The 22083-nt window shown below is 31.6% G+C and overlaps 1 protein-coding gene across 5 annotated transcripts in view; it reads left to right on the top strand.

The window, feature by feature from the left end:
• The window catches only part of LOC134832165 (protein still life, isoforms C/SIF type 2-like), a 107295-nt gene that overhangs the window by 30988 nt on the left and 54224 nt on the right, over positions 1–22083 (top strand). For 4 of the 5 annotated variants that reach the window (XM_063846092.1, XM_063846093.1, XM_063846091.1 and 1 more), the window contains 3 exons: positions 16172–16317; positions 18834–19113; positions 21421–21552. In XM_063846092.1, coding sequence (XP_063702162.1) covers positions 16172–16317; positions 18834–19113; positions 21421–21552 — 558 coding nt within the window. Of the gene's footprint in view, positions 1–3128; positions 3479–16171; positions 16318–18833; positions 19114–21420; positions 21553–22083 lie in introns of those variants that run through there. The other variant, XM_063846094.1, reaches the window with a different exon arrangement.

Raw genomic sequence — 22083 nt, 5'->3', positions numbered from 1 at the left:
AAGAAAATTGTTTCTCATTTTTCTCCCTCACTTACGCGAATGAACGAGCAGCCAGCGAAACAACAACAACAACAGAGAAAATAACATAAGAAAAAAAAGTGAAACGTCTAAATTGAAAGCATACGTGTTATTGTTTAAAAAGGGGAGAAAAGCACAGACACTTATTCAACTCAAGACTGCAAACGAAAAAAAAAACGAGAGAAGAAATAATTTTTCGTCTAATCAATCAAAAGTGATTGAGTGGAGCTATCTCACGTAGATATTGGCGGAGCAACATCAAAAAATTTGTCTTCTTGTAGAACAAAACAAAAAAAAAATCATAAAATGCCATTATTTGTATTGAGAAGGTTGTGTAACGAATTTAATGTAGAACACTATTAGAGTTAAAAAATTAGTAGAAAAAAATTATTAAGAAAAATTTTGACTGCTGCAGCGTTTCAAGATACAAAAAAAATTAATGTTTCATGCAAAAATAACAGGAGGGAATGTATAAGTGTAAAGTAACGCATAATAGGATAACAAAAAGTGAACAAAGCTTAAGTAATCGTTGTTGTTCCGAAGCTGAAGTAGTAGCAGTAACAACAAGTGAGAGGCGCGTCGAGTCACGTCGAGACACAGAAGCAGCACGACGACAACGACAACGGCGTCGCAGTAAAATCCGGACATTCTGGCAGCGTCACAATCAGACACAGACACACAAAACACACCGCTCAACAATAATAACAAGACCCTATCGTTGCATTGTTGTTGTGTGATAGTGCAAATTACGCCAGTGGCCCCGGGCAGGAGCCGCGTAACAACGGCCTCGAAAAAAGATGGCGGTGGCGGGTCACAACAAACACCGCGTCCCGGCGCAGTATGCAGTTGTAACGTCGACATGGAGAAGTTGCAGCGAGCACTTTTGGCGCAAAAGACTGGCAATCGATTGGCGTCACTTGGCACGTCGGCGTCTGCCAGTAATGTAGCGCAAGCAGCAGCTTCTTCTTCCGTACCAACAACAACGACGACGACGACAACCGCGACAACTACTTCCAATAACATCCCTCATCAACAAAAGTTACAACATGCATCGACGAGTGGAACTTCCTTAGATTTACAGCAAACGCAGCAGCAACAACAACATGCAAAATCCTCTTCACAAGCAGACTCATTGGCAAAACAAAGTAGAGAACTTACCAATGAGGAATTAATTAAATTTTTACAGGAGCTAAATGGCGATCTTAAGTGGATAGACCAGGCACAGTTAAAACAGTTAACAAAAGATTATGAATTTTTAAAAGCCGTTGTTGACCGCATCATCCAGCAACGAAGCAACAAACAGCAACAATCAAAGCAGCAACCGGGACAGGCATCGGCACTCAAATTGTCCAAACAAAACTCATATCACTTGAGCAATGGCGATGTTGTCTCTTCTCTCAAACAGCAGCAGCAGCAGCCTGCACAACAGTCCTCGCACGACAAATCTCACACCCTATCCCGCAGCAAATCCGCATTGTCATCCAAACACGGCGCATCTTCCTCCGCTCGCAAGAGCTTTGAAGCTGAACATGCAACGATCGAAAATCTCCTCCGTAGCGAAGTTTTCGATCGTTCCCATGATCAGCGACAATCGTCACGCTCCGCGGAAGGAGGTCGCTCAAAAGATGACGAATGGACGCGAAAAAGTATGCGAAAAAAATTCCCATCGGGCCCGAGTGATTTGTCCTTGCTCACATGTGACATCAGTGAGGTGATCTATGCTCTGAGTTTAACGAAAAAACGAGAGAAGCAACTTCAATCGCAGCAATCGAGTCAGGCACCTCCGCCAGCATTGCCGCCAAAGCCGGGGCAATCAAAGCCCCCGAGTGGCGGAAATGAACGCAGCAGCGGAGATCCAAGTCAGAAAATGCGTCTTCAATTCAAAGATGAGCTTAAAGAAATTCTAAAGAAACCGATAGAGCGTCAAAGTTCGGGTCCCCCGGATTATACGGCGATGAAAATTGATCTGATTCAGTGGTTGACGAAGCAGCAACTGGCGGATGCCAAGGATATGAGACGAAGGCGCGAAGAGGACTTGGATATGATTCGACCGGCGCCAATTGCCGCAAAAAGTAAGAGTGTGCCTAAGCTGGACAAGAGATTCTCCTTTGGCCCTGGTGAAGAAATATTTTTTGAGCCAATAACAAACTTTCGTAATATTCAGTATCAGCAGCGGATACAAACTAGAGATAAGCCAAATATAATAGAGCTACCAAGTAGTTGTGTCGATATCCATAGGAATAGTGATAGGATTGATCATACGACGACGACGACGACAGTTGCATCATCTGCGTCTTCGGGACATCATCATCGAACGCATCACGATAGGAAACTAAAACACTCTGCGAGTGAGGTTGTGACCCCCACATCGGAACGCGCTCCCGTACAAGCGGGAGGAAAAACGACATTTCATTACGAGTATCAGCCAAAACCTTCGTCTTCTTCTTCTGCGAAGAAGGACTCTGCCCATAAACAAACGCCACATTCTCACACAGCCACGACAACATCAACCGGCGATGCGAAAGAACATCATCGCAGTCGCAAAGATCGCTCGAAACGCCACACGACACAACGTTCGGCGACCGTGAGCGAAATGGAGATCCAAAACAAAAACAACCACAAGAAACGTTCGTCGCATTCGCGCTCACGAACGCCGCAGCCCTGGGAACCGTGCACAGACCCGTCGTGCCCTTACTTGCCCGTATGCACGGATCCCAACTGCTACATGAACATGTATGATACGCCTCGTTGTGCCTCTCTGCCGAGAACCAAAGACAAAGTCTGTGCATCCACGTGCTACGAATGCAATACGCAACAAATGCCCGCGCACACCACGCGTTGCAACAAAGTCAAAAGTAACTCACTGCCAAGGTGCGTTTCGTCGACACATCGTTCGAGTTCGCATCCCACGAGTCTCAAAACCACAGAGGATGGCAAATCCTCGCTGCCACGTCTAAAATCAACCATTGCCAAGTCGCATCACAAACACAATGGCGGCACGCCCAATGGCAAACTCATCAAAAGCATCTCCGCCGCGTCGCTCAATTCGCGAAGACCTCGTAACAAAACTGTGCATTTTGGCGAAAACTTGCTACGCGAAGTCTGTCAAAACCGTAAATTAATAAAACCTTTGCAAGATTCCGCGCAACAAAATCAACCAGCGAACGCGGGGCAACCATGCCAGCCAAATATCCAAATGCTCTACAACTTTGTAGAGGGCGTCCTGAGCGCTTGGGTCGATGAAGATGACGACCACAAATCCGGTCCAGAATCGGAGCCAGAACTTGGTGCTTTAGTTAAACCCCTTCATCGATGTAACCGCATACGCTTTCTCACGATCAAACGAATCGTCGACGAAGCTGCCGAACTACGAGGAGCCCTCAAATTGGGCAATTCCCGTTTCCGGCATCGACATTGGCGCAGTACGGCAAAGGATTGCAACGAACGCTTCCTCAGAAAGGTAAACAAAAAAAAACTTGTTTATTTGATTTTTATGACGTAATTCGCCTCTAGTTGTGCGAGATAAATGAGTGAGATGAGATCAAACGGAAGATGATTTATGCTACTTGTCAGTGTGTCAGTGTGCCGTAATCTATCCATCAAAACGGAAAATAATATTATTTATCGATAAAGTGAATTTATATCCGAGTATATTCACAAGTACGCTTGATCGGGAAAGCCCTTCTGCAAATTATTTACTACTCTCCTTACTCACAAATTTATGGGTACTTGTCTTCAAAATCACAAGAACGTACTTCATTTTTTTTTCTTTCTTTGCTCTTGCTTTGCTTTTACTTCCTTTTGCCATCAACTTACAGCAATAGCAGCAGTGTGCAAGGAAGCATAGAATCAGGACAAATTTTATGTGAGCACAAAGAGCAAAAGTCATAAAATACATGCCAATAAATTTTCTTCCAGCAATTCTCCGACAAGAACATAAATTACGCATGTCTCTTATATGCAAATTGATACATTATTGAAGCAAATCATAAAATCAAATATCATTTTTCCTTAACGTGTATTTATTTTTGAGTGTCTACTACTTGTGAATATGCTGTTGTTAATGCCGCCCCATACACAGAGAGAGCTTTAAAAACGATAATAAATTTAATATACAAATAAAAAAAAAATGTGTGGATAAAAAACTTGATTTTGACATGAATGACATGGCTCGAGCAAGAGAATTCGCCTCAAAGCGCTTTTTTGGCAGAAAATTGGATTTCAATTGAAAGTTTTTCAAGTCAATACAAGAAATGTTTTTTTCTGTTTTTGATTTAAAAGGTATCTGAACAAAAGTAAATTTAAGAGAATTGTGTTGTTTTGGAAGGAAAAAGTAAACAGAAATCTCTTCTTTAAAGCACTCCAGAATATTTTAATGCATTAAATATCACATTTTAAGAATTTTTGAAATATTAAAAATTAAAAAAAAAATGTAATTTTGAGATAAATTACGGATTTAAATTTTTAAAACTCAGCAGTTCAAGAAAAAATTTTTTTTTAATTAAAAAATGATTTAGGCCGCTCTAAATTTTTTTTTACGTTTTTTTTTACTCCTTTTCAAAAGTAGAAAATCCAATGGGGCAATATAAAAAAATGAAAATTTTAAAATTCTTAAAAAAAATTTTAAAATATTTTCAATGTTTAAGAATTTTCGTATTGAAAAACGAAATTTATCCTTAATTTTCTTATTCTAACTTTTTTTTATTTTTAATTAAAATTTAAATTAAAATTAATTTGAAAATTTAATTAAAAATTAAAATTTAATTTTTTATTTTATTTTAAATTTTTCACAATTTTTTGACAGTAATTTTTATTTTTTTTTTAATTTATTTAATTTTTTAATTGAAATACTCTGAAAATAACTAAAATAATAAAAAAAATAATAAAATAATAAAAAATAATAATAATGAATAATAAAAAATACTAAAAAAATTTAAAATTTTTATTGAAAATTAAATTTTATTTTTTTATTTTATTTTAAATTTTTCACAATTTTAACTAAAGTAACTTAACTTAACTTAAAATTACTAAAAAATGGAACGAAATTAAAAATTATTTTTCAAGTTTTCAGAAAATTTTTTGATAAGCTAAAAATGAGCTAAAAAAAAACATCAAAACTTTCAATAATTTTAACAATTTAATTAAAAATTAAAAAAAAAATTATTAAATTTTTAGTTAAAACGATTTGGATTTAAAAAAAATTTAGAAATATTTGAGAAAAATTACGGATTCAAGAATTCAAAATTATTTTTCAGATTTTTAGATCAAAAATTTTAAATTTAAACAAAAACTCAACATCGGCTTAGATGAAAATTACTAAAAATTAAAAAAAAATGGTTGAATAAACAAAAGACAGACAAAAATCAACCATTAAACACAATTTTCCCTCGCAAAACGTTCCAATTCATAAAAATAAGAAATTAAATGAAAATGAGAACGAAGCAAAATTCTCCAGATAAACCAAATTCCATTTAAAATTTCTTTCTTATCCACTTTTTTTCCTTATTCTTCTTCTTCTTCTTACAAAATTTTGTGTCGTGGCAAACACACAGAACAGCTCATTTGAGTTCAGTTCTTTACATGACATAACTTTATTTCTCTTCATTTTTAGGACTTCCATAATAATTTTTTTCGACAAAAAATAAATAAAATAAAATGATGTCTAAATTGAACAAACAATAAAGTTCAGTTTGTATGTATGTCTTCTTTATGGCCAAAAAAAAAAAAAAATTGGGTTTCAAAATATGAATGAACCTCCATTCACTTGCCACTTACAAACACACAACGAACCCTCTTTTTATAAACATTTTTAATAATGGTGTGAAAAATGTTTGTGTTATTTTTGGTCAAAAAGGATTTTCGAATATTTTCGAGAAAAATGTCTATTGGATTATTTCAAATATATTTATTATGTTAGGAAGGAAGGAAGGAAGATGATTGCCTTCGAAAAAAGGGGAAAAGAAGAAATTTTCTCATGAACTTTGATTCAAATCTAAAATTCTGTTTGTTGTTAACTTTTGTTAATCAGGTACACGAAACAGAAGAGAAAATAAAAAAAAAACCATCAGCAATTGTAACAGAAAAAAAAACAATTCATCTTAGGAAACAATCTTCTTTTGCATGCCCGTATAAATCGCTTGAACTCTCGCATAACAAGCTGAAATACAAATAAATCCCTAAAGAGATAAAAACATAACCGAGACAGAACCCACACGTATTAAATATGGATGATGATAATAACGGTAATAATCATGAAATTTAAGGCAGGCAGCGGAAAAAAAAGAATAACAGAACGAGATACAAAGAGAGAGATCGACAAAACGTGAAGGACTGGAAGGTAATAATAAAGGTCGTGCGTATTAGATAAACCGCATACTTTTTACTTTTTCATGCGTTGCCGAGCTGAGTTGATCATTATCGTGTGCGTTCATGCGTGTTTGTTTGCGTTCACTTACTCATTATTTATTTATGTGGATTTAAACGATTTTATAATAAAAATGAATATTTGCAACTTTTTTTATATCCTCACAGACACACGAATAACATAATTACGTATTAACATTTTATTACGTGCAAAAAGCGCGGAGGGGATTCGAATTGGGTGTAAAATGGAAAAATTTACTTAATTTTAATAAAATCATGTGTGGCTGGGACTGCCGAATGAGCAGCAAAGCAATAAATAAAATTATATGTTTATTATAACAAAAGAAGCAGAAAAAGCAACTTCAAATCATAATTTTTGTGTCAGCAGAAAGTGAGCATTGTGGCACGCAAAAAAGAAAAAGTTGTGTGTTTCGAATAAAAGGTTAAGTTACGGCTTTTTACAAAATAAATACACAAGCCACGTTTTTCGCCTTGCTTTTGTGCGCCAGGTAAAAGGATATCATATTTTTTTCTGTGTGTATTTTCGGGAGAAGAGGCATCAAAATAAAAGGTTGGATGCTTCTGGCATACTAAACAACTCGCCATGCTTCTATAGTTGTTTCTTTGTGCGTTTTTTTGTGTGCTATTTTAGTGGCAGGCAGCAGCAGCACGCAGCCACGCGTAACAATCATCTACTTACGACGACTAGCTGAAGAAGTATTCGATTACTCGTAACTTATCTCTGAGCTGAGTGTTTTTTCCTTTATTTTTTTTAACGCATTTCGAAGAAAAAATGTTGAGAAAATTTTTTCAGGTCACGTGGTTGAAAATACTTTAAAGTCACGTAGCTTAGAAAAATTTTAGGTCACGTGGTTTGAAAATCTTTGGGTCTTTTTAGATTTTCAAACCACGTGACTTGAAAGTTTTTCAAACCACGTGACTTGAAAGTTTTTCAAACCACGTGACTTGAAAAAAATTTAAAATCACATGACCTGAGAATTTTTCAAACCACGTGACTTGAGGGTTTTTCAAACCCCGTGACTTGAGAGTTTTTTAAACCACGTGACTTGAAAGTTATTCAAACCACGTGATCTGAAAAATTTTTAAACCACGTGACTTGAAAGTATTTCAAACCACGTGACTTGAAATTATTTCAAACCACATGACTTTAAACTTTGCAAGTCACGTGCTTTAAAAATTTTTCAAGTCACGTGGTTTGAAAAAATTAAAGACTTTCAAACCACGTGACCTATTTTGAACCTTTTTTGGTATTTTGAAAAATTCTCAGGTCACGTGGTTTGAAATTTTTAATAAGTTTATAAAAATGTATAAAATTAGAAATGCGATACTATCGTTGGTTGTTCCTCAAAACGACAACTTTCGTATTTTTTTTTTCTCAGATGATGAGTTTTCGCTCAAAAATTAGGCGTGACACATAAAACGAGCGAGCGATGGATGTATCTGCGCATTATTTTCAGATTACGATACGCTTAAAAAAGTTTCGATTTGTGTAAATTCCCTTTTTTTACTTCTTTATTTTTTTCTTGTACTTGTGCCATGTACAACGATATTTATCCAAATAAAAGAAAAATAATAACAATAATGTACTACAGCGTGTTGGAGGTTGTTAAGAAACAGCAGCGACAGCAGCAGCGAGAGTGAGAGAAAAAGAAGATATTTATCGTGCGTGGCGACGACGACGACGAGAACGACATTGAAGTGGAAAAGTGTAAAGTAAACGGAGGAGCGATTCTGTTTCAGGCACTTTTATTTATTACAGCATGATTGAACTTTTAAAATTAGTTACAACGAGATTTAATTTCCTGTTTTGTGTAATTTATGGCTGCTTACTGCTCTGCTCGAATGCTTCTCGTTGGAGCAATAATGCTGTAATGTGTTGGGTTTTTCTGGTTGTGCAAACATTGAATTACATTTTTCGTTTTACCGAGAAAGAGATGCAAAAAGTTCTGCTGCGATGAGATGAATGGACGCTTGCTTGATTTTTATCTGAAATTTTAATTTTAAAAACCGCAAAGTTGCTTTGAAGGCTTAATATTAACGTAAATCTTTTTTTTTAAATCCAGTCAAAAAAAAGAGGTTGTTCCGGAATCAAGAGGAAATCTTGTGTGAAAGTGGAAACGTCTGGTATTTTGTGGAATTTTATATTAAAGTTTAATGAATGTAAAAATTTCAAACTTGCTATAACTAACCAAAATTGGTTCCTACAAAATTAGATAAAAATCTCTCATATAGCAATTTTTTACAAAAAAGTTTTTTAAAAAGGTATTTTTTTTAATTTTAAATTAAATCATCGAATTTTCAATTTTTGATGCAATTATCAAGAAAATTAAATACTTCTTTGGTAATTTTTTAAAAATATTTTTATAAAAAAAATTAATTAAATTTATTTTAAAAAAATTAATTAAATTTATTTAAAAAAAATAAATATTTATATTAAAAATTTTTTTTTTTATTTATCAATTTTGAACCAGAGTTTAAATTTTTTCAAAAATAATTATTTTTTACAGTTAATAAAATTTAAAAAAAATCAAATTTAGATTTTTAAACAGATTTTCATAAAAAATTAACTTACTAATTAAATCAACTCATCTCAAATAATTTCAAAACATGTCCAAAATTCCAAACATTACCTGATGAGCTCATGTTTACTTTGCAATATATTAAATTTATATCCTTGAAATTACTTCAAACCCTTATCCATACGTACGAGATGGAGTAACCTGGCACCATGTTAATCTTTATCTCTCTGTCCCAATTAATCAATCACCTCACTTTGATTGCATTTCTCTTGTGACCACGACAATGCCTCGTCTGTTCAATCTAACCGAAAATTCCTTAAAATAATATCAGAGAATTTATGCGTTGGAGATGTTGAAAAACATGAAAGCTCCGACCACCATCGTCGTCCATATACAAAATATAATAAAATTAGACGATCCATTTTCATCCACATATGCATGTAACAACAATTGGTCTTCTTCTTCTGCTTTTTTGCAGATACAGGTCTCCTCTACATCTTCTTCGGTTTCGGGCTCTTCATTCATTGTAACGAACCATATTTTATTTCTTGTTGTAAGAAAGCTTGCAGAGGACGCGTCGTAAGTGATGAATATAATTCTGTCATTGGGAATGTGTCTCTGGCATACATGTGCGAATGAGAGGGAGTGAAGATAAGAATGTTGTTACATAAAGTAGGCATTGGGGAAACATAAGTTGTGTAGTTTTTCAATGCGAGCGTGTGTTTGTGTTAATAGGAAACAAAATATCGATAATAAAAACAATGATGTGTTGCTAATATATTAGTACCACGAGAATAGCAGCAAATTGTTTGAACTCGGTTCTACGTTGACGACAACTTCGACGAAAACGACGACGACGACGACGATGAAGCGAAGGATAAAAGAACAAAAGGGAGCTTTGTGTTGTTATTATAATAATAATAAATGAATGAGAATAAAATGATGGTGCAGTCAGATATTTGCGATTAAATTCTATTGTTAACGTCTTTTCTCGACGACGACGACATCATTGGACAGTACACATTTTCGTCGCTCTCTAAATCCTTCTCATACTTTTTCCTTCTACCTTCTAGCAGGAGGAAGGTAGTTAAGAAAACAGACGACGACGAGCAATAAAAACTTTCCTGGATGTAAATATGGTTTTAACTTTTTTAATTAGTTTAATGCATTCATAATAAAGCCTCTCTTTCTCTCTCTCTGTCTCGTTCTTCACTCCTCATCTCGCCGCAACTCCTCGTCTTTTCTCGCTTGACAGACATTTCATTTCAATTTATTCGAAAGTTAAAGTAGATTAAAAATAAAATAAGGGCTCTTTCAACACCTCGCTCACGCGCTAAACTTCAAAAGAGAATCGCTATAGCGACGATAGTAGATAAAATAATAATAATCACGTCAATTGTAGGACAAACACACCTTTAACCTTTCAGCACCTCTTCTGTCGTTTCGAGTGTCGTTTTTGTCTTTTCACACACAACCACATTTACGCACACACACACACACATTGGTTGATAATGAAGAACGTCATTTGCATATTCACATCTCGCTTTATCCTCCGCACATTCAAAAGTTTGTCACACAATTGAAAATTTACATAAAAAGCTCGTCGACGACGACGTACCTGCTTGCCTGCCTGACACACACACACATGCTAACACTTCATGACGACAAACAAATCATCATCATCATTGAAAATCAAGTTATGAGGCTCCTCTTTACTATACGCTAGATTTTAATAAATATTATTATTATTATTATACATTTTGAACAAAAAGGTTTCCACATACACAAACACAAATGTAGCTACAGAACAAAAAGTCGTCGTCGCACGTTTGCCTGCTAATCAAATTAAAGGATGTAAAATTCAATTAGTTTAATTTAATCTGAATTCATTAATTTGAATGGGCTTGGGTTACAAAAATACCACTGAACGCACTGACGCATCTATCCTGATTTATTTTTGGAATGCTTGGAACTTTTTTTTTAATTAGGGATTTCCAAACATTGGGTCGGATTGAAGCTCGAGTATTATTTTAATTTAATAAATTTTGAAAATTTTTAACTCTGATTTCTTAAAAAAAAAATTGAACTGAACTGAAATACAGTTTCTGAGTTATCAAATTGAATGTGAGTTAATTTTTTAAAATAAATTTTATAGACAGAGGAAAATATTTTAACTTTGTCTTTGTTGGGTGAAATAAGTTTGATTTAAAATTCCTTTAAAGTGACCATATCAGGTGATGCTTTTTTTGCCTCAATACCGACTCCAAACCAATTTTCTTGTAATTTTTTTCTTTATTGTTCACTTCACATGAAGTTTAGTTACTTCAAAGGTGTTTATCTGCCGCTCTGTCTTTTAAAATCATGTCGTAATTTCCAAGCGCAAGTACGGGTGTAAGTTAGAGCCTGAAGGTCCATGATTACCGTGAATTTTCCACCCCATATTTCAACACGAGCTTGTTGTTTGCTCTCGATCCCGCACTTTCGGCAAAGGAACATTGTGGGGTCGTTCTTCGGACAGTTTCTTGCGGAGTGGCGAAACGAGAGACATGATACGCATGACTTTGGAAACGGGTAGCTCTTGAAATATTTTATAGCCAAGATAACGTCTACTGCTTCCTTTTTGATTGCTCCGTAAGATTTTTGTGCATCGTTCCGTATTTTTAAGAAGTATCCGATAACAATTTCGCCTTGCACCTGCGCCTGCAGCCAAATCTGACGCGTCGTAAATATCCCTTATTTCAAAATTCATTATGATCTTTTTAATGGTTGGACCATCAAAGGCTTTACTAAAGCAAAAATTTTCGTACTTTGATGTCCATTGTTCACATGACTCAACATTCTGAGTCCAGACTACGCACACAAACCATGAAGTAGGCTTGAAAATCGGCTTACAAGGTCTTAGGTCATCAAAATTCTTCGAAATATGAAATGATAAAATACAATGTGTTTCCATCTAAGCACTTTGAGTCGTTAAACAAATTCTGCTTAAAAAGGGTTTTTACTTTTGCAAGTGCATGGTGATTCTTGCTCGCTTAATGAATAAATTTTTGAAGGCAATATTCGCTTCAGGATAGTCCTTTTTCTCACTAGTTGGTTTTCAAATTTTGATTCAAGTTTTGTCTTCATACTGATATTATGCATGTGATTTAACTTCTTCTGTAAAAGAAAATTAAAATAAAAATAATAAAAATAAATTTACTTACCTTTTTTTTCCAAATTCGACTTTGTTATATTCAGAAAATTCCCGTTCAATGCTCGAGCAATAAAACTGTCCATCAATTGGAATCCCCAACTATAATTTTTTACAAAAACAAAAAAATTGTGAGAGAATTGTTCTCCAGAGTAATATTCAGACACCTAATAAATATTTAATGGATATGACTTTTTGCTGTTTTTTCTTGTGTCTTGTTCTCTAGAAAGATGAAAAAATACAAGTTTCATGATTCCAATCAACGATTTTGTGCCAACGAAAGACAAAGAAACTTGGCATGTTTATGACTAAAAGTTTGACAAACTTCTGCTTCTCCATGCAGATACGTAGCCCGAAAAAAAAAGTTTTTTAATAATAATCCTCATATTTATTTATTTTTCACGCACGGGCACGACAACGCACAGTCTTAATCTTTCGTCTTAATTCGCTGCGAGTACTTTGCTGATTAAACCCGGAATTTCAGACGAAATTTGGGTCAAATTAGGGTTTTTCCTGTAATTTCCCTATAATTTTGGCGTATGAATGATGAATGGAAGAGTTAGTGACTGACATTCATCATCGTCATGAGCGGCTTACGTTCTTCGCGAGATAGCAATATTAGCAATAACCATGAGGGAAAAGCATTCCTAATTAATAATAATCGATTTTTAATTGAATTATTAATACGCATGTTGCTTATGTACGGCTTTGTCGTCGTATAAGGAGTGTGGGGAATGAAAGAGGCGGGCAACGAAATAATGATAATAGTTGCTTAATATTAAGTATTTCTGGGTAAATTAGATACGCAAAGCAGATATAAATAGACAAGTCCGTTCAGATTCAGTCTTGCATAAATTTTCTTCCTTCGTCATCGTCGTCGTCGTTGTCATGAATTGAAATTGCGTACTCAATAGTTAAGTAAAGGTGAGAACATGTCACGACCTTTCTTCTCTGTCAAAAAACGGGGTTTTCTGCGTACCTTTGATTAAATATCATCCATTATATTATTATTATTGCTGTTATTAGCATCGAGACCTTTTTTGCGCTTTTGTTTTTTTCTTCGTTTGGTGAGCAAGCGACTTCGTTCTCGGTAATTGGACACGCATGAACCCAATAAAGGAATGGCAGTTAATGACACAGGAGACGACGATGACGGTTGCGATACTGCTTTTTTTGGGAAAGTATAAATAAAATAATTGAAGAAAGTGAGAAAGAAAGAAATGTTTGGAGAAAAAGGGACAGATTCGGGTCAAATAAAGTGATTTAGCTTCCAAAGACGTTATGAGTAAATAAATGAAGAAAAATGTCAACTTTTTGAGTGACTGGAAGGTCAAAAAATGTTAATTTCGCTATTTTGCGAATAATTGACAAATAAAATCTCGAAAAAAGAGAAAAATCAATATTTTTGTCGATTTTTTATTTTCGAATGTTAATTTTTTCTTTAAAAAAAATATAATAAATAATTTAATTTAAAAACAAGGCAAAAAATAGTTAAAAAAAAATTTAAATAAAATTTTAAAAAAATTATTTAAAAAAAATTAATAAAATAATAAAAATTTTAAATTAATTAAAAATTAATATTTAATTTTTTTTGAATAATTCACTAATTTGATATTCTATAAAATTTTTCATTAAAATAAATCTTCATCTAACTTCATATAAAAAACTTTAACTTTCTAATATTTTCTGTCAAAATCAACTTTGAAATAAAAAATTTCTGGCAATTTTTGATTTCTCAAGAAAAAATGCCCAAAGTATAATTTTCATACAAAAAAAAAAAAAAAGAAAATTGTTGGACTTACCATTTAGCAAAAAAGTTGAAAATTATAACCTTTTACCATTTTCTGTCAGAAAGTCGTCACAAAAGACGTCATGATATCCGCCAAAAAAAAACTTTCTAATTGTATTAGAAAAACTTTTAACGAGTCTGACAAAAAAACAACCAACAACCAGACATCTCCCCTTTGCGAATTTCCGTCCTTCAACAATTTTCTTGAAAATCCATCTTTTGTCACTTTCTGTTCCTTATCCATCTCCATCATAAATAATCGCTTTATGACTGAAATCTTTGTTTATTCACCAGATTTGAAGAAAAGCAGCAGAAAAAAACTTGAAGAAAAACAAAAATTAATTAATCTCTCACTAAGAGGGAAAATTTTCTTTTGTGCTCCGTTCTTCACAAATTCTAAAAATATATAAGAAAAAACGTCTAAATTTCAACAAGGAGAATTATTTCGCAAAAAATGACATTTAAACTCTTAATCATGGGAAAAGTACGGAAAATATCAATTAATAAACATTTTAAGGGATTTTATGCGAGAACAACAACGCAGAAGAGATGAAGGATGTTCGTGATGTCTTTCTTTGTCTTTATCTTAAATGACAACGTGTATGTGTGAAAATAAATTTCCACCTTAAATATTCACAAAAGGGGACATGACAGTCTTAAACTCACCTAAAACGCAGATGATGCTTCAAACGCAAAATTTAATAATAGACTCTTTCTTGCCAACAAAGCAAGAAAATATCTCTGGCACACTCTCTTTTCATCTCACATAATAAAGCACATCATGATCCTTTACTTTATTTTTAGTTTTTTTTTCTGCTGCTTCTTTTTCTTCTGCTTCGAGTGAGAGAGAACGAGAGGAGGAAAAATAAATTTATGACACCACACAAAAAGTAGATTTAATAATAATGATTATAATTATATGCCTATGTGACGCTTGTTCGCAGAGGTTGCTTGCTGGCTGCTTTATATTCCTTTAGTTTTGTCATCTTTTTTCGTGTTGTTTTGTGTGTGTGTGTGCGAAACGAAAAAACGAACGTGAGCAATTTAAATGCCTAAAGTTATTTAGACGTTCATTGTTCACGTTTAGCTTGACTGGTTTGCTCGTGTAGACAAATAGACAACGAAACGTTCGTCGTCGTCGTCCTCATCATCGTCATGAATAAACTGAAAATTTGAGTTTCAAATGTTTTCCTCCCTATTATGGACTTAATTAAGCGTATCAAATGAACTGGAATATTTTTCTTTCTTTCGCTCCATCTCGTTCTATCTGCCTGTTTTTACGTTCTGCTTTGTTTTGTGCGAACAATTAGAGACCCTCTCGCATTTCAATCAACATTGCCCTAAGTAGCGAGATCTGTGTTGCGTCCTAGAGAACATTAAGTACAACAAATTAACCGTGAAATGTCTGAATTTTTTTTTACCGCATTTCGAAGAAAAATTCGTTCAAGTGGTTTGAAGATATTTTAGGTCACGTGGTTTAAAAGCTTATTTAGATCACGTTGCGTAAAGTTTCCTAAGTCACGTGGGTTAAAATTCTCGCAGTTTTGAAAATATATTAGGTCACGTGGTTTGAAGATATTTTTAAGTCACGTGGTTTTAAATTTGTTAAGTCACGTGGTTTAAACATTTTTTCAGATCACGTGGTTTAAAAATTATTTAAATCCCGTGGCGTAAAATTTCTTGAGTCACGTGGTTTGAAATTTTTTCAGATTATGTGGCTTGAAAACTTCTTAGATAACGTGATTTGAATGTTTTTTCAGATCTCATGGTTTAAATTCTTTTAAGTCACGTGGGTTGAAGATCCATAACATCACGTATTTAAAAAATTTAGATCACGTGGTTTGAATTTCTTTTCAGATCACCTGGTTTAAGATTCTTTCATATCACATGGCTTAAAAAATTTCTTAGGTCACGTGGTTTGATTTTTTTTAGCTCACGTGGCTTGAAAAACTTTTTAGATCACGTGGTTTGAAGAATTATCCAAGTCATGTGGTTTAAAAAAATCTTTTAAGTAACGTGGTATGAAAATTTGTTCAGATCAAGTGGCTTGAAAATTTTCTAAGGTCACGTGGTTTCAAAATTTTGTATGTTAAAATGCGTTAATATCGTTAGTTGTTCTCCAAACGACAACTTTGTAAATATTTTTTGTGTTATTTTCGAATTTATGGCACAAATTAGGGCACAGAAGGTCATGCTCCGGAGAATTTTATCGAAACAAAAAAAAAACTTTTTTTTTTCTAATGAACTTTTCGTGTCTCTCTCTCGTTTCAGATTTCAGATGATGATCGTATGAGCTTAACTACTGCTGTCTCCGACGAGGATGATGGAGAAAGTGTCATGGCGTCACCGTACAAAGCAAAGGCAACTGGCACAGCTGCTGCATCGTTCAATTGTACAGGTGCAGTAAGAAAAGCTGGGTAAGTAATTTGCTCGTTTTTGTTTTAATGGACAAGGCGAGGTGTTGTTGCTCGTTACTCGTCATGTCGTTTAATTCACTCGGTGTGGCATTAATTTTTATTTTTCTGTAGTTTTCGTTTAAAAGAAAAAACAATGTTTTTACACGCTTCAACAATTCCAGTAATTTGTGAAACATTTACAGTTCCATGACATGGCAAATTAAGACATTTGGAAAAACGACAAGTCTTTATAAATATAGGAGAGAAAATTTTGCGAAAATTAAACGTTCGTTACGGAGAAAAACTTTTGAAACAACTTTTTTTTTAAAGCACACAATTTGTTATAAAATGTGAGAGATTTTACATGGTAGAGCAGCTCCTCTTGCTGTAATTTGCATTTTTTGCCATGCGATGCATAGATAATTGTAGAGAAAATTGTTTGAATATGGAAATTTTGAGCAGGCACCTAAAGGCATACCAATTTTTTTTATTTTTCTATTTTTTTCATTTTTTTTCGATGTACGTGTATTGTCGTCATTGTTGTAAAACAACTACTATTGAAAATATCTCTCTCTATGAATATATATTTTTACCCGAAAACTTGCACAAAATTGTGTCACATACAGATATTTTCTGCGCTCCGTCGTCGTCGTGAGTTTGCGAACAAAGAAAATTATAGTTTATTTTCTCGAGTAAAATCACGTAACAATCCAAGGTAAAAACATGGAAAACTACGACGATGATGAAACGTAACGAAGAAGAAAATTGTAAAGTTAAAACATTTTCCGAGAAAGAGTTTTTGACGACATTCTACATACGCGACGCGCCAGTAATGACAGATCATCAAGAAAACGAACAAGTTTCGTGTGTATCGAAAGTTTTTAAAGAGTTAAAGGATTTTTAGTGGATTTTCGGGGAAACTGTCTGTCTGTTAGAAAATTAATTGAATTTCTCAAGAATTAGTTCAAATTAATGTGAGGCAGGTTTTTTCAATTGGAAAAATGTCTTTTTAAGTATTTTTACCGCATTTCAAATTTTCGTCAGAGTTGAAACTTTCTAAATTTCTAAATTAAATTTGAATTTTCTTCGTTTTATAAGATAAGGAGAAACATTTAAGAGTCCTTTTAAAATTTTCATTATAAAATTATGAAGAATAATTTTTTACTTTTAAAAATTTTTAACTTATTGATTGAATTTAATTAATTATTTTATTTTTTTTTTCAATTTATTTTTATGAGAATTAAGATTTCATGTAAAAAAATTATTTAAAAAATATAAAGCCATTTAAAGGCGTTTTTTTCATCTAATTTCAGTTTAAAAAAAATTTTAATTTTATTTAAATATTTTTTATTTGGACTTATAAATTAAAAAAAAAATATTTATTATTTAGAGATAATTATTTTTTTCAATCATCAAATTTTTGAGAGTTAAAATTTTTTAAAGATTTTAAATTTTTGAAATAAAAAAAATAAATTTTAATTTGAATAAAAAAAATTTACATTATAAAAATAATTATTTTTAAAATATTTTTAATGTTTTTTCGATTTTTTTTTTATTTTCAAACCAAAAATTTAAAATAATTCCATTTTTTTTAACATTAATTATTAAAATAAGTAAATAATTTTTAAAATATTTTTTTATTATTTTTTTTGAAAAAATATTTAAGATTTTTTAGATTTAAAATTATTACAATTATTATTTATTTCTTAAGAGAAATTTTGCCAAAAAAAAAATCTAAAAATTTATTTTTTATCAAAAATAATAAAAATATGAAATTTTTATTAAAAACTAAAAAAAATGTTCCTCAAGACAAAGTAAAAATTTGCAAAAACTCAGTCTTATTTAACAAAAAAAAATAGTTTTTCCTCAAACCTTGTTGAAAATGTTCTCCTAACATCGTCATTACTCCTTCCCACACTGGTTCCTTGAATTTTGTTACCTGAAAATTGTATCATCATCATTACCTATAATAATATTGCACCTGCCGCAAAATAATCATTTAAAATATAAATTTTACAGTTGTTATTTTGTGTGTATTACAAATTTCACCTACCATCCATATTATATTATTCTACCTCTATTCTACGTCTTTTGCCGAGTTGTCGCTCGTCATGCTGATGGAAAATGACAACAGAAATGATGTCACACACTCAAACCGGAGAAAAACCCAGAGAGATGAGGCTGTGTGCGAATGTTATTCAAATTATACTAAAAACTAATTGAATTTCCTTTTTCTTTAAATTCAATTTAAATACCATGCCAGGCTTGCCATGTGTCTCTCTCACTGCCGACGACGTAATAAAAGTTGTTTCGTGCGGTGACAGAAAATCCATGTTGTGTCAAAAATAGATAGACAGGTAGCAATGCCCTTCAGCCAATGTACTACAAACTAAAATGTACATATTTATTATTATCGTCGAACATTTACAATTTATTTTAATAATTTAATTTTATTCATTTTAAAATGTCAATATTGCGTGTTTCTGCGATTTACGGTTATTTACAAAATTATTTATTTGCTCTCTCTCTCGTTCTAGATTTTTATCTGTTAAAAAATGGTTACTCCGCAAAAAGCACCAAATCGAGCTGGCACGCAAACGCGGCTGGAAAGGCTACTGGGTATGTCTGAAAGGCACGACGTTGCTTTTTTACCCGTGCGACTCGCGCGAAGGACGCAGTGTCGAGGCGGCACCCAAACATCTCATCATTGTCGATGGTGCCATCATGCAACCGATTCCCGAGCACCCGAAACGTGATTACATCTTCTGCTTGAGCACGGCATTCGGCGATGCATATTTATTCCAAGCACCGTGTCAGGTAAGACTAAAACAAACACGATCACACGATGATGATGATGCTTCTATAATCTCTTGAAATTTATATCCGTTTGCGTTTTTTTTCCTTCTTTCCATATTTTTACCTTCTTTGTTCTTTATTTTTTTTGTTGAAAAAAAGTCGTTTCGGTTTTATTCTATTCAGCTCTATTCTCTGATGCGACGCTGCTTCTGTTCTACTGCTTTTGTATAAAAGGATGACACATTTCATTTTACTTTGTGACACTGCAGTTCCTGCAAAAACATGTATTTATTTATTTTTTTCATTCTCTTTATGAATCGCGCACGATCTACGAGGAGAGGCAAAATAGGGAGAAAAAAAAGAGGAAAAAATATTGAAGATAAAAGTCTGTTCCAATCGCATAATTTTCATTGGCAGAAATGCCAGAAAAGAAAAAAAAGTAGCAACAAGAAATGCTTTGACATGATAAAAAATTGTCACGTAAGATTCCTTGCAAAGTAAAAATAAAAATAGCTTTCGATGTAAAAAAAATAATATAAAATATGTGAGAATTTACTGGAATTATGACTGGAAATATCAAAATAAAGAATAATATTGATTTTAAGGGAAAATTGAGTTTAAAAGATATTTCATTTTGAGAAATTAAATGAAAATTTGATATTCATCTTTTTCATTTTAATTTAAATTTTTTCATTTTTTTTTAAATAAATATAATTTTCTGCATAAATGATCTTTAAAAAAATATTTTTGTGTTTTTAAAAGAAGTTTTGAAAATTTTTAAAATAATTTTTAGAATTAAATAAAAATATTAAAATATATATATAGGATCAAAATAATATTAAATAATTATTTTTTAAATAATAATAAAAATAATTAAATAAAAAAAAAATTAAATAAAAAAAAATATTTAAAATTAAATTAAAATTAAATTTAAATTAAATTAAAATTAAATTATTAAATTAAATTAAAATTAAATTAAATTAAAATTAAATTAAATTAAAATTAAATTAAAATTAAATTAAAATTAAATTAAATTAAAATTAAATTAAAATTAAATTAAAATTAAAATTAAATTAAAATTAAATTAAAATTAAAATTAAAATTAAATTTAAATTAAAATTAAATTTAAAATTAAAATTAAATTTAATTAAAAATAAAATTAAATTAAAATAAAATTAAAATTAAAATTAAATCAAAATTAAATTAAAATTAAATTAAAATTAAATTAAAATTAAATTAAAATTAAATTAAAATTAAATTAAAATTAAATTAAAATTAAATTAAAATTAAATTAAAATTAAAATTAAAATTAAAATTAAATTAAAATTAAATTAAAAAAATTAAATTAAATAAAATTAAAATTAATTAAATTTAAAATTAAATTAAAATTAAAATAAATTAAAATAAAATTAAAATAAAATTGATATTTTTTAAAAAAAATATAATTTGGAAATTAAAATTAAAAATTAAAAAAAATAATTTAAATTGACAGAAAAAAATTAATTAATTTAATAATAAAAAAAATTATTAAAATTAATTTAATTTTTAAATTTAATAAAATAACAAAAAAAATTTTTTTGAAGATTAGTGGAAAGAATTCAAAAAATTTATTTAAATTTACAGAAAAAAATTAAATAATTTTCAATTAAATAAAATGTTTTTATTGAATATTTAAAAAAAAATTTTTTTCAACTCAAAATCAACTATAAACTAAAAATCGAGTTTGAGCTAAGAAATAAAATTCAGTAGTTTTTTAATAAACGTTCTTCAAAAAATAATTTATTTTTATTTAAAGAATAATTTCATAAAGAAAATTGATAAAACTTCTAAAAAAATCAATAAAATTCACTTTTTATCAAAAAAACACATCAAGAAAATTTGGCGTTAATTAATTTAAGTTTACAGAAAAAACAACCTTCATCAAAACAGAGAAGAACAGAAACAAAAACAGAAAGACGAACGAAATGAACTACGAGATAAAAATAATTTAACTTAAGTTTTTTTTTCATATTATTTCACTTTTGCATTCAAGTCATTTTGTAAAAGCGACACACATTCAGGGATTTCAATTTGATTGGATTTTAATTACATTTTACACTCACTCTCTCTTGTTTCATATTTTATCTCAAAAATCTCATTCTCATGTGCATTCAATTGCATTTGCACCGATAATTATTATGAGAAATAACAAAATGAGACAAATGTCATCATCATCATCGTTCGATTCCAACTTAAACTCTAATACCTTTCTCGTATTAGATTTAATGCTGAAAAAAATGTCTCTAATATATTTTTTTCTATTTTTCTTTTCCTACAACATCATTATAGGTTGAATTGGAGAATTGGGTAAATAGTATTCACAGCGCTTGTGCTGCAGCGTTCGCCCGACACCGAGGCAAGACCGGAACACTTCATCTGCTACAAGAGGAAATTTATCGTTTAGAAAAGGCAATTGAATCGGTAAGTGCCGAAAGGAATTTTATTTTACTTCCTGAATATTTTCTCTCTCTCACACTCGCTCTCCTTGCTCTCATGTCGCATCCGTGCGTTGTTGCAAGTCAACAATGACGTGTAATCATTATTTATTATCATGTGCGATCATCGTCGTCGAGATATGTTTTTTTTTTCTTTCAATTTCGACGCCTTACCCCTATCGATATGCAATTCTCATCACATTTCGCACTCAAAAGTATGAAATAGGGATTTTTTTTCAATTTCCTGTGTGTCTTTTGTCGTGCCTCTCGACGACTGGCTGGCAAGAGGTAGATGAGCACGTAAGCAACACCAAATGGAGTGATTATCAATAATTGATTTTATCTTTTATCCCTTTTTCTGACATTATCTCCTTAATGATGCTCCTTTTTACCTTGTGCGCCACACTAACGAAAAAAGTTTGCTACACTATCATCGTAATGATAATAATTAAACCCTAGATGAGATGACGACAATCCTTTTTTACCATAAAGTAAATCCTCTCTCTTGTATATATTC

This window comes from Culicoides brevitarsis, chromosome 2 (genome assembly GCF_036172545.1).
Source record: "Culicoides brevitarsis isolate CSIRO-B50_1 chromosome 2, AGI_CSIRO_Cbre_v1, whole genome shotgun sequence".
Classification (NCBI taxonomy): domain Eukaryota; kingdom Metazoa; phylum Arthropoda; class Insecta; order Diptera; family Ceratopogonidae; genus Culicoides; species Culicoides brevitarsis.
This window is presented reverse-complemented; position numbering and strand designations above follow the sequence as displayed.